Below are 13668 nucleotides of genomic sequence, written 5' to 3'. Positions count from 1 at the left end.
ATAAGCATAATCTTCTTCAACTTCAGATTTCAAATGTGACACATCGTTTTAAATCTTACAATCTGCACTTTCATAATCTGTAAAAATACCAGACCCTGTCACATATTTAATTTATTACAGTCAGAAAGTGAGGAACAGCTGATGACAATAAAACGTTTTCAAAGTCATTGTCAGAACTGTAATGGTATTATTAAGTACTCAGTATCGGTACTTGGCATCGGGAAGTACCCAAATGGACGTAGGCCTACTTGTACTTGTACTTGTACTTGGTCTGATAAAAGGTGCTATTGGTGCATCCCTAGTGACATCCATCTAGGCCGAACACGATGAAGCAGAAACAAATCCAATCTGATTTGACAGAATACGTGTCACCTTTCAACCACTCTCTTTCTCACTCCCTCACGCCTCTCTCCCTTTCAACATCTCCATTTCCATCCTCCCAGCTTCTCTCCCTCCCTCCATCCCACTCTCTCTGTCTCCAGGGTAGTGTGTGCCAGGTGGCAGAGCTGTGCCCGTTAGGACAGTGGGGCAGAGTCTCCAGCAGCTCTAGCAGCACTGCCTGTCTCTCTGAATGAGCGTTGAGTCGCCGGGCAGATAATGGGCCTCTGTGAGAGGCTCTGTTAGTCTCTGTGTCTGTGGCCTCTGGCTGGCCCTCGGGCCCTCACACACAGAGACATGGACACACAGGTCAGCCTCTGTGGGGGCACGGACACGACAATGGGGCCTTTCAGCCTGGGGGTTTGGGAGCAGGGAAGGGCGCAGGGCAGGGCGGATGGGGGGGACAGGGGACTAGGGGGATGGGGGGACAGGGGACTAGGGGGATGGGGGGACAGGGGATTAGGGGGATGGGGGACTAGGGGGGTGGGGGGACAGGGGACCAGGTGGATGGGGGGACAGGGGACTAGGGGGATGGGGTGACCAGCCTGGCCCAAAGGGTCCGGAGGAGCTCATATTGTCAATAGAGTTGGTCTCAGCGCCATGGAGTTCTACTGGCATAACAATTAAAGGAGGAGATTCTTTAATAAAATAGAGAAGTGACCTATTTTGTCACAGTCTCCCTCTCCGGGAGTGATGAAACTGACCTCTGTGTGTACTTGTGCCTCAAGGCACTCTCTCACCTCTGTCATGTTCACTTGCACAAGACATTTACAAAATGCAGAACAATCAGCCACACTTGATTTGGATAGTCCCCTATACATGATCTACAGCTTCTTAAACTATCAACAAGCTATTTTCATTGAATAAATAAATAAAAAATAAAATAAAACTGGAGCTGTTGGCTTTCCCATAAATCTTTATTGTAAACAACAAAAGCGAGCTGGTTCGCAGAGCAACTCCCGAACAAGACTCAGACCCCAGTCTTTATACAATCTCATGGTGACCACTCCTCATATGGCCACCAATAGTCTTAGGCCAAGAGGAAGCCCTTAGCCCAATAGTCTTAGGCCAAGATATGTAAGTGATTAATTACCTCCCATCCTTACCCTGAGACCATTGTTTTAACATACAGTACACAATTTCAATGAAATTTACCATACTATCAACTTCAACTCTGTTGATAATAAGGTTAGGGTTAGAATTAGGGTTAGAGTAGGTGTTAGGGTAAGGGTTAAGGTTAGGATTAGGATTAGGGTTAGAGTAGGAGTTAGGGTAAGGGTTAAGGTTGGGGTAAGGGCATAGTTCATAGAAATGTTGACAATGAGTTGAACACCAGTTAGTTGAACTACTGAACATCAATGTGTGAGATAGATTAAAACCTTTTTGACTTTTTAGATGGATGTTGAAGACATAGGATTTGTGAGCTCTTAGCTCTTTAGCTGTTGGCTAAATTCGTGACCATTACATTTACATGTGGTTGCACGTGAATCTGTGTTTATGAGCCAAAGGAATTGCCTTGATCAAAGGCTATCATACGTGACAACAGTTGGTGAAAGCCGGGAACAAGTCAGCAACCAATCAAAATATTCAGACTTTTGCTTCTGAAGAAGTTGGATTCGGTGAATAACCTCCACTACTCTACATTAACTAGGTAGTAGTGGGGATTACTCACCGAATCCTTTGCATTGCAATGTTTTGGCTTGACTAGCGAGCGTGTCATTGATTTTTTTAACAACGATGACATTTATTTACATTCTTTAGAATAAAAAACAACAACATTTGGCCGGTTGCCGACTTGTTCCCGCTTTCTCCAGCTGCTGTCACAATTTACAGCTGTCTTGGCTCATTGTGTCACAGAAGAGTGGGCACGCCTGGCCAATGTCCTGCTGGCGACTGAATCATCATGACCTCTTCAACTTGTTTTGGTTGTGTTATTTCCAGAGGATTATTTGTTTGCGTCCAGTTCCCCTCTGGTACAGAAATAGGCCGCTAGTCATGGCTGACCTAGAGTCTGCTGGTCTCTCTCTCCTCCCTACAGCTTAACTAGAAGAATCTTATCCAACAATTTCTTTGAATTAAAATCCCCTACAGCAGCAGCCATCTTGGACCACAGATCTACGTCATCACTTCCGCCATTCCTCTCCTCCATTCCTCTCCTCTATTCCTCTCCTCCTCTCCTCCATTCCTCTCCTCCATCTCTCCTCCTTTCCTCGTCCATTCCTCTCCTCCTCCTCTCCTCCATTCCTCTCCTCCTCCTCCGTCTGTCCCCTTACCCCGGTACTCACGTCTCCTCTCGGTGATGTGCAGCAGGCCAGCGGAGTGTCCCAGCAGGCCTCCCTCCTCCTCCGCCCCGGGGTGGTGGAGGAACAGCTCTTTGGACAGGTCTCCTGAGCTCGAAGGCTTGAGCAACTTCTGGATGTCTTTATTGGGCTCTGTGGAGACACACACACACACACACACACACACACAGAAAGAGTAGGCGTTAGGTATGCCTGCGTTCATTAGCACCTGTGTTCATGTTAGGCAGGTGGGTTTTGCATATCGCAATGATGTGTTTATGATCTGTGCTGACATCATTGACATCCTGTGCCTCTCCTCCCAGGAAGCAGGAAGTGAGGAGCAGGCTATTTTCACAATTTATTCCTTTCCATCTTCGACAGAGGAAGTCTTGCATGACATTTGTTTATGAATCCACCCAGCTCTGCACAATGCCGTTACGCACACACACACACTCACGCATACACACACACACACACACACGCACGCATACACACACACACTCGCGCGCACACACACACACACACGCACACGCACACGCACACGCACACACACACACACACACACACTAAATAAAATGCCACAGTATTGACAACAGAAAGCCCACAACCTTCATTCAATCTCAAAAAGTATGAGAAAACTATCATTTGTTATTTGTCCTATGACCCCAGAGTCCAAAATTAAATCAAAGACTGTTTATTAAATGGCATTTCTGTCGTCAGTTGGCAGAGTGTGTTCCTCATACTAATGCAATTTTTAGATACCTCTCTGTCCCTGTCAGCATACAGAGTCTGTTTATAAACGGATAAATGGTAAATGGACTGACTTATATAGCGACTTATTCCAAAGCACTTTACAATGGCTTCTCATTCACCCATTCACCCACCATAGGCGGCAAGCTACCATGCATTGCAAGGTGCCGGCCCGCTCATTGGGAGCAATTTGGGGTTCGGTGTCTTGCCCGAAGACACCTCAACATGTAGCCAGCCGGGGTTCGAACCGCCGATCTGCCGACCTTGCTATCGTTAGACGCCGCCTCTACCTCCTGCGCCACAGCCGCAATTTACGTGTGTCTGTCCTGTACTTTGTTCTGAGGGAGGAGAGACTGTGAGTGTTATGAAAAAGGCAGCTTCTGACAGTTAGCCCTGCTGCTTCACTGACTCTGGTTCAGTTCATCACAGTCCCCAGATCATCCCCAGACTCTGCCTTAATACCATCAACTACTGGGCTCAGTTCAGAGAGGACTGCTCTCATTTCATCCGTTTAACTGAACCGAGACGGTGGATCCCTATTCTTTATACTTCAGTCCCCTACATTAAACAGAGTGTACTGTAGGCGTTTAGCACATCACCATTGAAATGATTATTAATTCATCCATAGGTTCTGTTTATAACACATAGCCAAACATAGTATATCCGTGTTCATATTAAACATCGATCAAGTCTGATTGTCTTATACCACATATCCCACATAGCTGTTGAAATAATCGGTCATGTTTCCATCAACTCAGAGGATTAAACTAACACGGGTGATGATGATCTAACGTAACTCCACAGGTTATTCAGGCGTCACCTGTCTCTCATCATCCCTGGATGTCAGTGTTCCTTTTTCCTTCATATCTACAAGGCAGTGAAGGACTGTGTGTGATCGACTTTGCAGGGGTGAGTGTGTGCCGAATGAATAGCAAAAATATTTTCAAGTGTAGCCCTATAGGCATGTCTGAGAGTGGAGACAGTTCAGAAGCTGCTCTGTGTGTGTGGTGTGTGTGTGTGTGTGTGTGTGTTAGTAACAGTTCAGAAGCTGCTCTGTGTGTGTGTGTGTGTGTGGTGTGTGTGTGTGTGTGTGTGTGTTAGTAACAGTTCAGAAGCTGCTCCGTGTGTGTGTGTGTGTGTTTGTGACAGTTCAGAATCTGCTCTGTGTGTGTGTGTGTGTGTGTGTGTGTGTGTGTGCATTTCGTAGCTGCGTCAGCTGGCTAGCGAACGTTAAGTAAGGTTGATGACGTGAGTCAGGAACGTACGTCTCCTCAGAGGAATGTCTCACAACATCAGACCACACAGCTGTTTACAATTAAACATCTCATCCAGCCCCCACACACAAACACACACCCTTTTTAATCACATGCTCACAACAAGCTCACGCACGCACGCCTGCACGTACTCACTCATGCATCCACGTACACACACATAAACACACCTATACACACACGCACCACAGGTGTCAGGTATCTCTAGAGTCAATACAGGAGCCTGATACTTGTTGCGTGTGTGTGTGTGTGTGCATGTGTGTGCATGTGTGTGTGAGTAGAGTCTAGCTCATCAACGGCTGCCCCTGAGTCACGTGGCACTTTGCCACTTCAGTGACTCTGCAGCAACAAGCTCTAGAGCAGAACACAGTACGGAGGGAGGAGAAAAGAAAATGATGAGAAAGAGAGGGAGAGGAGGATGAGGTATGGAGGGAGAGGCAGTAATAGGTGGAGGAGGAGGAGGAGGAGGAGGAAGAAGGATTGTATGAAGGGATGGATAAGGATGGCGTGAAGGAGGAGAGAGGGAGGAAGAGGGATCCCTGTGCTGTATGTATCGTCCCTCCCCAGCGATCCCCCCCCCCCCATGTAAACCCATGGCTGTGGAGACTCACTGTGGAAAGATTGTGGTCCCTAGGAGGGAAGCATCGTTGGCACGGTGTATGTGTGTGTGTGTGTGTGTGTGTGTGTGTGTGTGTCTATGTGTTTGTGTGCACAAAGAGGGTGTGGCATTACAAAGAGATATCCAATATCTGGCGTAGATAGTATGTGTCTGTGTGTTTGAGAGAAGGCTCGGTCTGTGTGTGTTTGTGTGTGTGTGTGTGTGTGTGTGTGTGTGTGTGTGTGTGTGTGTGTGGCAGCCCTCTCACTATGTGCTGTGGGCTCATACCATATACTGTATGGATTGGTTGCTTCCAGTTCTGCAGGTCCTGGCTGGGCAGAGGCTGGGGCTGCCTTGATTAGGTGATCTGAGGCACCTGGGAGTTGCCTACTTAAGCTGGCTGCTCTGATTCTCCCTCTTCTCCTCCTTCCACCGGTTTGAGCTTAGGCTCTCCTTATTCTTAAATTTACACACCATACAACATTTACACTACACCTTCCACTCATCCATACACTGCATTCACTACTGATGATACTGATTGACATATCTATTGTTATTTTGAATACTTTCATTTAGTTTAGTAATAAATACTTTTGTTCATGATTTAAAGCATGTGTGGTCTCCCCTCATTTTGTGTGCAGTCCATTGAGCCTGGGCTGTTACAGTGCGTGTCTCACAGCAAAGGGTGTGTCGTTACAACGGGCCGACCGGGGAGTGAACTAAACACAGACAAAAACATGATGGATTCCGATTTCATCCTGGATACGAGCCTCGCTGTTGACTATCGATTTATTTGTCCTGCGTGGCTCCGAAGAGCTCCACTTTCCCCCCGCTATAATGAAGTGCCCGCTCACTGTTGTTGACACTATACAGCTGCTTCATTCGCCACATCAGTCACACCCCGGTGCGTGTGTTTGTCTGTCAGCCACGCTCTGCTGGTGTGCTAGCTAGTCACACAAAACGACCGCTGAGCTCCTAGCATTTGCCTTGATGCGGTGGGAGACTAGATAGATACCCCTCGTTGTTGGAACTCAAACAGTAGCCTATTTACTCAAGGAGCGTATCAATCGCATTTGTGTACACGCTGTATGCATAATTGACGCACGTCACGTCAGGTTCAAGTCAGTGAGGGAACGAAGAGAAGCGACTGAGAGACGGCTTTGCGCTGTGTAGATGTAGCCTGGTCTGCTGTTCTATAGTCTCTCTGTTGAACGGTCTGACCTTATCAGATGGTGCATTGACTGACTGAACCACAGGTGCCTCTACGGACCTCTAGGTGCCTCTAAGGACCTCTAGGTGCCTCTAACGGCCTAGGTGTCTCTAAAGACCTATAGGGTGCCTCTAAGGACCTCTAGGTGCCTCTAGGGACCTAGGTGCCTCTAAGGACCTCTAGGTGCCTCTAACGGCCTAGGTGTCTCTAAAGACCTATAGGGTGCCTCTAAGGACCTCTAGGTGCCTCTAGGGACCTAGGTGCCTCTAAGGACCTCTAGGTGCCTCTAGGGATCCCTCAATCATAGCCTGGGGTCAATGTGGCAATGAATCAGGTGCTGTTGCTCCGAACATGTTGCTTTCTGTGACAATGGACTTCTTCATCTTATATTATATATTATATTATTATAATGTATTATTATTATATTAATATAAAACAAAATCCTACTGAAGAGTTAAGACTGGCCCCTCTGCGATGTCCAACCAAGATGATAATGATGTGACCAAGCTGTGATACTGTATATAAGGGTTTGGTCATATGAACTTTGTGTGAGAAACTGAACTGTTGACCAACTTCTTGATACTGTTACAACATATGTGACTGTTTACGAGCTTGACGCAGTGCCTTCTGATGTCCTGCTGAGTATGTTGGTCAAGACCACAGGAGAACGGTCACTCCTAATGACCATCCTGCTGTGAACTAACTAACCCATTCATGAACTGTCTAACTGTCTTGCTTTTCTACAGGGATTGTTCGATTACCACATTTTAATGTAGATGTCAACATAGATGTATGTATTGTGGTCATATTTGGTCTAATTTTTCTGTGTCTTACGAATAGTATTTAGATATTATTTTCATTATTGTGTGATGTTTCTTTCCAGTGTTTTGCTATATATATGTGGTATCCTTAATGGAAGCCACATGAAAGGTCTCCGCCATTTGATTAAAAGAGGTTACTCTGTAAAATTCCACTGGTCTTAATGTCATAAACTGAAATCAGTTTAACCAATCTCCTACGAGAAGTTAGCACTCATAGTCGTACGTCTGGACACAAATTGAGGCTAATTATGCCTCAAACTAATGCTATGAATAAAATAATAAAATAATCTCTGACCCCTCCCACCCTGCTCACCACCTGTTTTAACTGTTGCCCTCTGGACAGCGCTACCGATCCCTGGCCACCAAAACATCCCGTTTCCAAAAAAATTTTTCCTCCTCTGCTATAAGGACTCTCAACACCTGACTCTCTGCACTAACCCTGCCAGATGTATTGCACTCTATAGTTATAAATATTGACTATGATTTTGTCTTGTGGTTATGTGTGTACATTGTGTGTACATTGTCCATTGTGATAGTCATGTGTAATGTGTGTATGTTTGATGTATTTTACACTGCTGTATTGAGTTTTTTCCATCTTTACCGACAACAAATTCCACCGACGTTGGTCGTGTGGTCATTCAACGATTCATGTGCTAAAAAATAGCATGAAATATTAATGACTAGGTTCAGCCTAGAAATTGTTTTATACCAATTAGTTTCTCACTAATAACTACGAGAGATATTTCCGACGTACATACAGAATGACAGGAAATACAGTATCCCTTACTTACTTACTTACTGGTTAACGACATAGGGATTCCTAACTGTCGATATTCAAAGATTCTAGTAGAACATTCTTGCTGAGGCCCTAACATAAGGGGATTCTCCTAAACCAAGGCTCAGACATTAGGCTGTTTATGCAGGGAGGTAGCCAATCACAATCATCCTTATCTATTGGAGTCTATCAACTTGTTTGCCTAACTATTTTCCTTCCCTAAACAATCCAAAATACACAACCTCACTTCAGCCATTGTTATTTGTAGGTTCTTCAGTAAACTGAAGTTTACGTGAGTAGACTGAGCTGGCTTTCACCTCAGGTTCCTCTTGCCCGGCGTGCCCTTTGTTAAATGTGCACTGATTGGGTTTTTACCGTGCTATGAACACACCATCAGTACACACAGTCTGCATGATGGGACACAGTCACCAGTGGCAAACGGGGAGAAAAGAGCCTCAGTGCTATCTGAAAGGCTGCTCTTTTAGGCTAGAGTGAACACTGCTCCAAGCAATCACACATGAATTCCCCTGAATCAGCCGAGCCTGAGGTCCACACACACACACACACACACACACACACACACACACACACACACTGAGACTGCATTCATCACCGTAGTTTAATCAAACTCAACATCTCAGCTCAATAAAATCAATGTTCTTTCAAGAGCGCAGGCAGCAGGAATTTACAAGTCTCTCCACACCCTTTTCCTCACCCCATCCCTCTTTCTCTCCAAAAAGAATTGTTCGCATTGTAGAGAAATTCATGTTTATATGAACTACCCTGTCACATGACAGTGAACATCGATATGGTATTGTATCATACTACATCGCCTGAATATCTTATTTACATCTTATTAACTACACACTAGATATGAAGTCATGAAGTGTTTACAGAGCACTAACATTGCTGTTCATACAAACTGAACCTGTCAACACTTCACCTTTTGTACCACATACTGTCACAGCATTACTGTAAACATCTGTTTATCTAGCTTATTTTACCACCCATTCCATTTCTCTGTTCAGTAAACAACATTCAATCCAAATACAGTATTAATAACACAAGGAACAATATGCACTGGCCATCACTATCATCATCTAGACTTCTCATTATATTTCTACTCTCTAAGACATGCATGCCTGTAAAAAAACAACAACTATTAATCTTCGATCCATCCGCTTCTCCTTAAACCTGGATCCATAACCAGCGAGCCGAACCCACGACGATGAGAATGCAAGCGACACGAGCAACAGACTGTCAGAGAGTACAGACGATAGCGGTCTGGTGTGGTAGGGAGCGGTAACGACAGTCTAGTCTGGTAGTACCAGCGGTGTGATAAGAGAAGAAAGGAGCTCCTACCTGGGCTTCCTGCCCCTCCTTGTGCCTCCATGCAGCCGAGCCGAGAGTACCGTGCTGTCTACACCAGCATGGGAGTGGGGGAGACAGAGGGAGAGAGGGAGTTTTTGTGGTGACTGTGCGTGTGTGCGTGTGTGCGTGTGTGTTTCTGTGTGTGCGTGTGTGTGTGTGTGCGTACGTGTGTGTGTGTGTGTGTGTGTGTGGGAGAGAGATGTGCCGGCTCTCAGCTCCCCCACAGCATCAGACTCCAGCTGCACTCCTCTTTCTTTTTTTCTTCCCTTCCTCAGTGTCCTTAGTCGTTGTCCTTCTCCTCCTCCTCCTCCTCCTCCTCCTCCTCACTGGCTGGTGTTCATTCCTGAGTCCCTGCTCAGCCGCTCACACACACACACACACACACACACACACACACACACACACACACATCAACCTGCCCGACGCGGCCGTGAGAACACTCTGAGGCGAGCACACCGGTCTGCTGCGCTGTCTGCCTGCCTGCCTGCCACACAGAGGGAGAGAGAGAGAGAGAGGGAGGGAGGGAGGGACGGAGAGAAGAGGACAGACAGAGGGAGATCACACAGCGAATCGCAGTGCTACTTTGTTCTGCGAGCGCAGCATTGTGAGAGAGCTCGGCGGACGCAGAATACAGAGAGATCTAGAGAGGAGAGAGAGGGAGCGAGAGAGTGTGTGAGAGAGAGAGAGAGAACAAACAGGGGGATAGAAAGAGGGAGAGCAAACTGGCACACTGCCCAGACAGAGACTGGGGTTATGGGAGGGATGTTGGATAAAATGAAGGAGAGGAGGGGAGAGATGGGGTGGGTACACCGTATGATTGGAGGAGAGGGATCAGTGTGTGTGTGTGTGTGTGTGTGCGCGGGTGACAAACACACGTTATGAGGTGAACAATTTAAGCCACCAGCTTTAAGCCACATGTGTTAATGCTATGTCACACCGCAGCATAGCAGCAGTATGATATAAGCCCAGGACTCGAGATTACTTTCCGGAAAACCGTTTACTACCAGAAGATTAAAATGATGACTTAAGGCGGGGTAAAAGAGACAGATGAGAGCTGTGTCCATACCCCATGGGGAATGAGAACGCATCACTATGGATAAGTTTACAGTCGTGTGTAGTATGAGTGTTTTATAGGTCTACCTGATGAGCGCATGTGTTTGAGCGTGGGGATGGGACTATCTTTAAATCGATTGTGTGTATTATCAGTGCTTGTGTGTGTGTGAGTGTCACTCAGAGAAGCACCAGAGCACTATACAATATACTACAATAGTAATCTTTTTTGTTGTTGTTGTTGTTGTTGTTGTTGTATTTAGCCTTCTGGACCAAAACATTATGGGCCAGTTTCACAGACAAGGCTTAAGCCTAATCCTGGACTAAAAAGCATCTTCAATGGAGATTTTACATTGAAAGTGTGATTTAGTCCAGGACTAGGCTTAAGCCTTGTCTGTGAAACCGGCCCATTGTATGGTAAGACTTTCGAAATGGTTTCCATTACTGGGTTGGTATTCAATGCTGCACCTAGAAGAATATGACACGGTGGACAAAAAAAGCCACTGTGCTTTTCTTTGCACAGAATGGTGTCTCTGCCACACAGGCGTTAGTAGAGATCGCCATCTAATGGGGAAAATCTGAAACAAGCATTAGACATTAGACTTCGCCTATCAGGCCTATTCAATTAGCGGCCCGGGGGCCGCATGCGGCCCAGACGTGACCCCCGATTGGCCCAGCCATAAAAGCAGAGAAAAACGTATTTCGCAAGTGTTCAGAAATTCATGCAGAAATGTCTACAATAGTAGCCTACAGAACGTGAATATAACACTCTAAACAAACTAAGCGGGGAGCTTAAAACAACAATGGACAACGTGATAGCTACAATTAATTTTATTCGCTCCACTTCGAGCCTCCAACATTATTATTATTATTATTATTATTATTATTAACTTATTCCGCAAGCTGCTGTCAGAAATGTCTGCTGAGCACCACGATCTGCTTTTGCATAACGACGTCAGGTGGCTGTCCAAAGGCAAGGCACTGGAGCGTTTCTGTGATCTCAGAGAGGAGATTACAACTTTCCTCCGTAGCAGCAAGCAAACGAAGGCAGAAACACACTTGAATCGCATACTGGACGACAACTTCATGGCTGATGTCTGCTTTCTGAGCGACATATTCAAACACCTGAATGACCTAAATGTGGGGCTACAAGGCAGAGACAAAACTGTGATTGATCTTGTGGAACAGGCGCGTTCCAAGTCAAACTGGACGTTTTCGCGGCCGACTTCTGCACTGGCAGAATGCTGCATTTTTCCGACACTCCGCAAATGCGTCTCATCCCCGGCACAAATCACAGATGTGATGACTGTTTTCATTGCGAGGTTGAAAGAGAACATTGCTGGTCGACTGGATGGACTTGCTCTGCCCGCAGAGGTGATGGGCTTTGCCAGAGACCCGTTCACTGCTGCAATAGAAGGGGACTTATCCACCAGAGGAAAGGGAGTGGTGCCTTCCATCGATGAGGGGAAATTCATACTCGAACTTGTTGACATGCAGTCATCCGTAACCATGGCACAGGAGCTTCGCACTAATGGACCTGCGAAGTTTTGGAGTAATGTCAACGTGCACCAGTTCCCTAACGTTAAGAAAGTAGCAATCCATGTGCTCAGTATGTTTGGATCAACATACACCTGTGAATCAAGCTTTTCACACATGAACACAATAAAAAGCAGCTCTCGTTGTTCCCTGACTGACAGTACTCTTCACCAATACCTTCGGATTGCATTGACATCTTATGAGCCAAATGTCACTGCTCTTGTTCAGAATAAAACATGTCACTTCTCACACTAAGAAAGTCAGCAGGGTAAGATTAGATTAGATTAGATTCAATTTTATTGTTTAACTGTAATTGTAACTTGTTAAATTGTGCACTCAAGGCGTTGATGGTTATTTTCATTCAGTTAAAAGCACTTTGTGATGTGCCTGGGTCAGCTATGACCAACATTTATATTTTACAAAAGGACATTTTTAAATTGGTATACTACTGTACACTTTTTTATGCACTTTGAGATGACTTTTGACATGCCTGTGTCAGATGTTACCTAATTTAAAAGGAAAACTATAAATAAACTGCTTGTATTTCATTAGGCCTACATTCATTTGTGTTGGTTTGAAATGTGTCATTACCTGGTGCCTAGGCTACTGGCCGCTGAAAATGTCTGGCCCAGCAAAATGTCTTGGTTTTCAAATCTGGCCCAACTGAATTTGTAATTGAATACCCCTGGACATGTATCGAGAGAGGTTGCTCCCGATGTAACTCGTCCCCCTTGAATGTGAAAACTGCTTTGTAAAAATATAAGAAGTATATTGTTTATCTGATACATTTTTAAGATGCAAAATAAACTACCAGCAATTTCCATAAAGCATACCTGTCAACCCTCCCGTTTTTCCTGGGATTCTCCTGTATTTTACCATTCTTCCCCGCTCTGCTCACGTTTAAATGTTTTCCCGTAGATCTCCCATATTTTTATCTATTATATAATATAATTGAACACATTTTTGGAGCAGCCACTTGTTAAACGTTGGCGCATGCGCACAATCACGATATCCATTCATCAGAGCAACGCATCCGGGTACTTTCCCCTCCCGTAATGTCCACGGCCCTTTTTGGGTGATAGAAGCGGAGAAGCGGAGAAGTTTGACTGGCGGTCAATGGGAATTTCTGGTCTTCGCTAACTTTAATCCGATACAATAAGAAAACCGTAGTGCTTTTTAGATATTAGGAGCCCAAATCCGATGGCCAGTTAGGCAAACTATTATATAGTGTCTGTAACTCCCTCCAAGCACGATGACACAAGTGGCTTTCTTCTACTGATGTATTGGTTTTATTAATCTCCAACAGCACCGTGAAAACTATAAGAACAAACATTCACGGTTAGCTTGGCTAGCATAACAACATAACATCGCATGTACAACACAGTTCAATACAAATTAAATACACACAGAACGTAAATACCTCGTTGGCTGCATGCTATAAAGGGAATGTTGTCTATGAATCTGTAGTCTTGGAAGCTAGCTGTTCCTGCCGCAGCAAGTCCAGAACAACAGCCGCTCCTGGCTCAAAGTGCGCCGCCATTATCAAAAACAGCAACGGAAAAAGGCCCACTGACGCGTGATTTCCCAAACCACGCGAGAGCAGACCAAACGAGACCACACCACACAAAT

At 45.5% G+C, this 13668-nt stretch overlaps 1 protein-coding gene across 1 annotated transcript in view; it reads right to left on the bottom strand.

Annotated features, from left to right (window-relative positions):
* Positions 1 to 9475, bottom strand: part of dbndd1 (dysbindin domain containing 1) — a gene marked incomplete at both ends in the record, with an annotated part of 47469 nt that extends 37994 nt beyond the window's left edge. The window contains 2 exons of the mRNA XM_080537084.1: positions 2652 to 2810; positions 9445 to 9475. Coding sequence (XP_080393210.1) covers positions 2652 to 2810; positions 9445 to 9475 — 190 coding nt within the window. The remainder of the gene's footprint in view (positions 1 to 2651; positions 2811 to 9444) is intronic.
* Between the last annotated feature and the right edge of the window lie 4193 nt (positions 9476 to 13668).

This window comes from Nansenia antarctica (assembly GCF_963989245.1).
Source record: "Nansenia antarctica genome assembly, chromosome: 1".
NCBI lineage: Eukaryota > Metazoa > Chordata > Actinopteri > Argentiniformes > Microstomatidae > Nansenia > Nansenia antarctica.
This window is presented reverse-complemented; position numbering and strand designations above follow the sequence as displayed.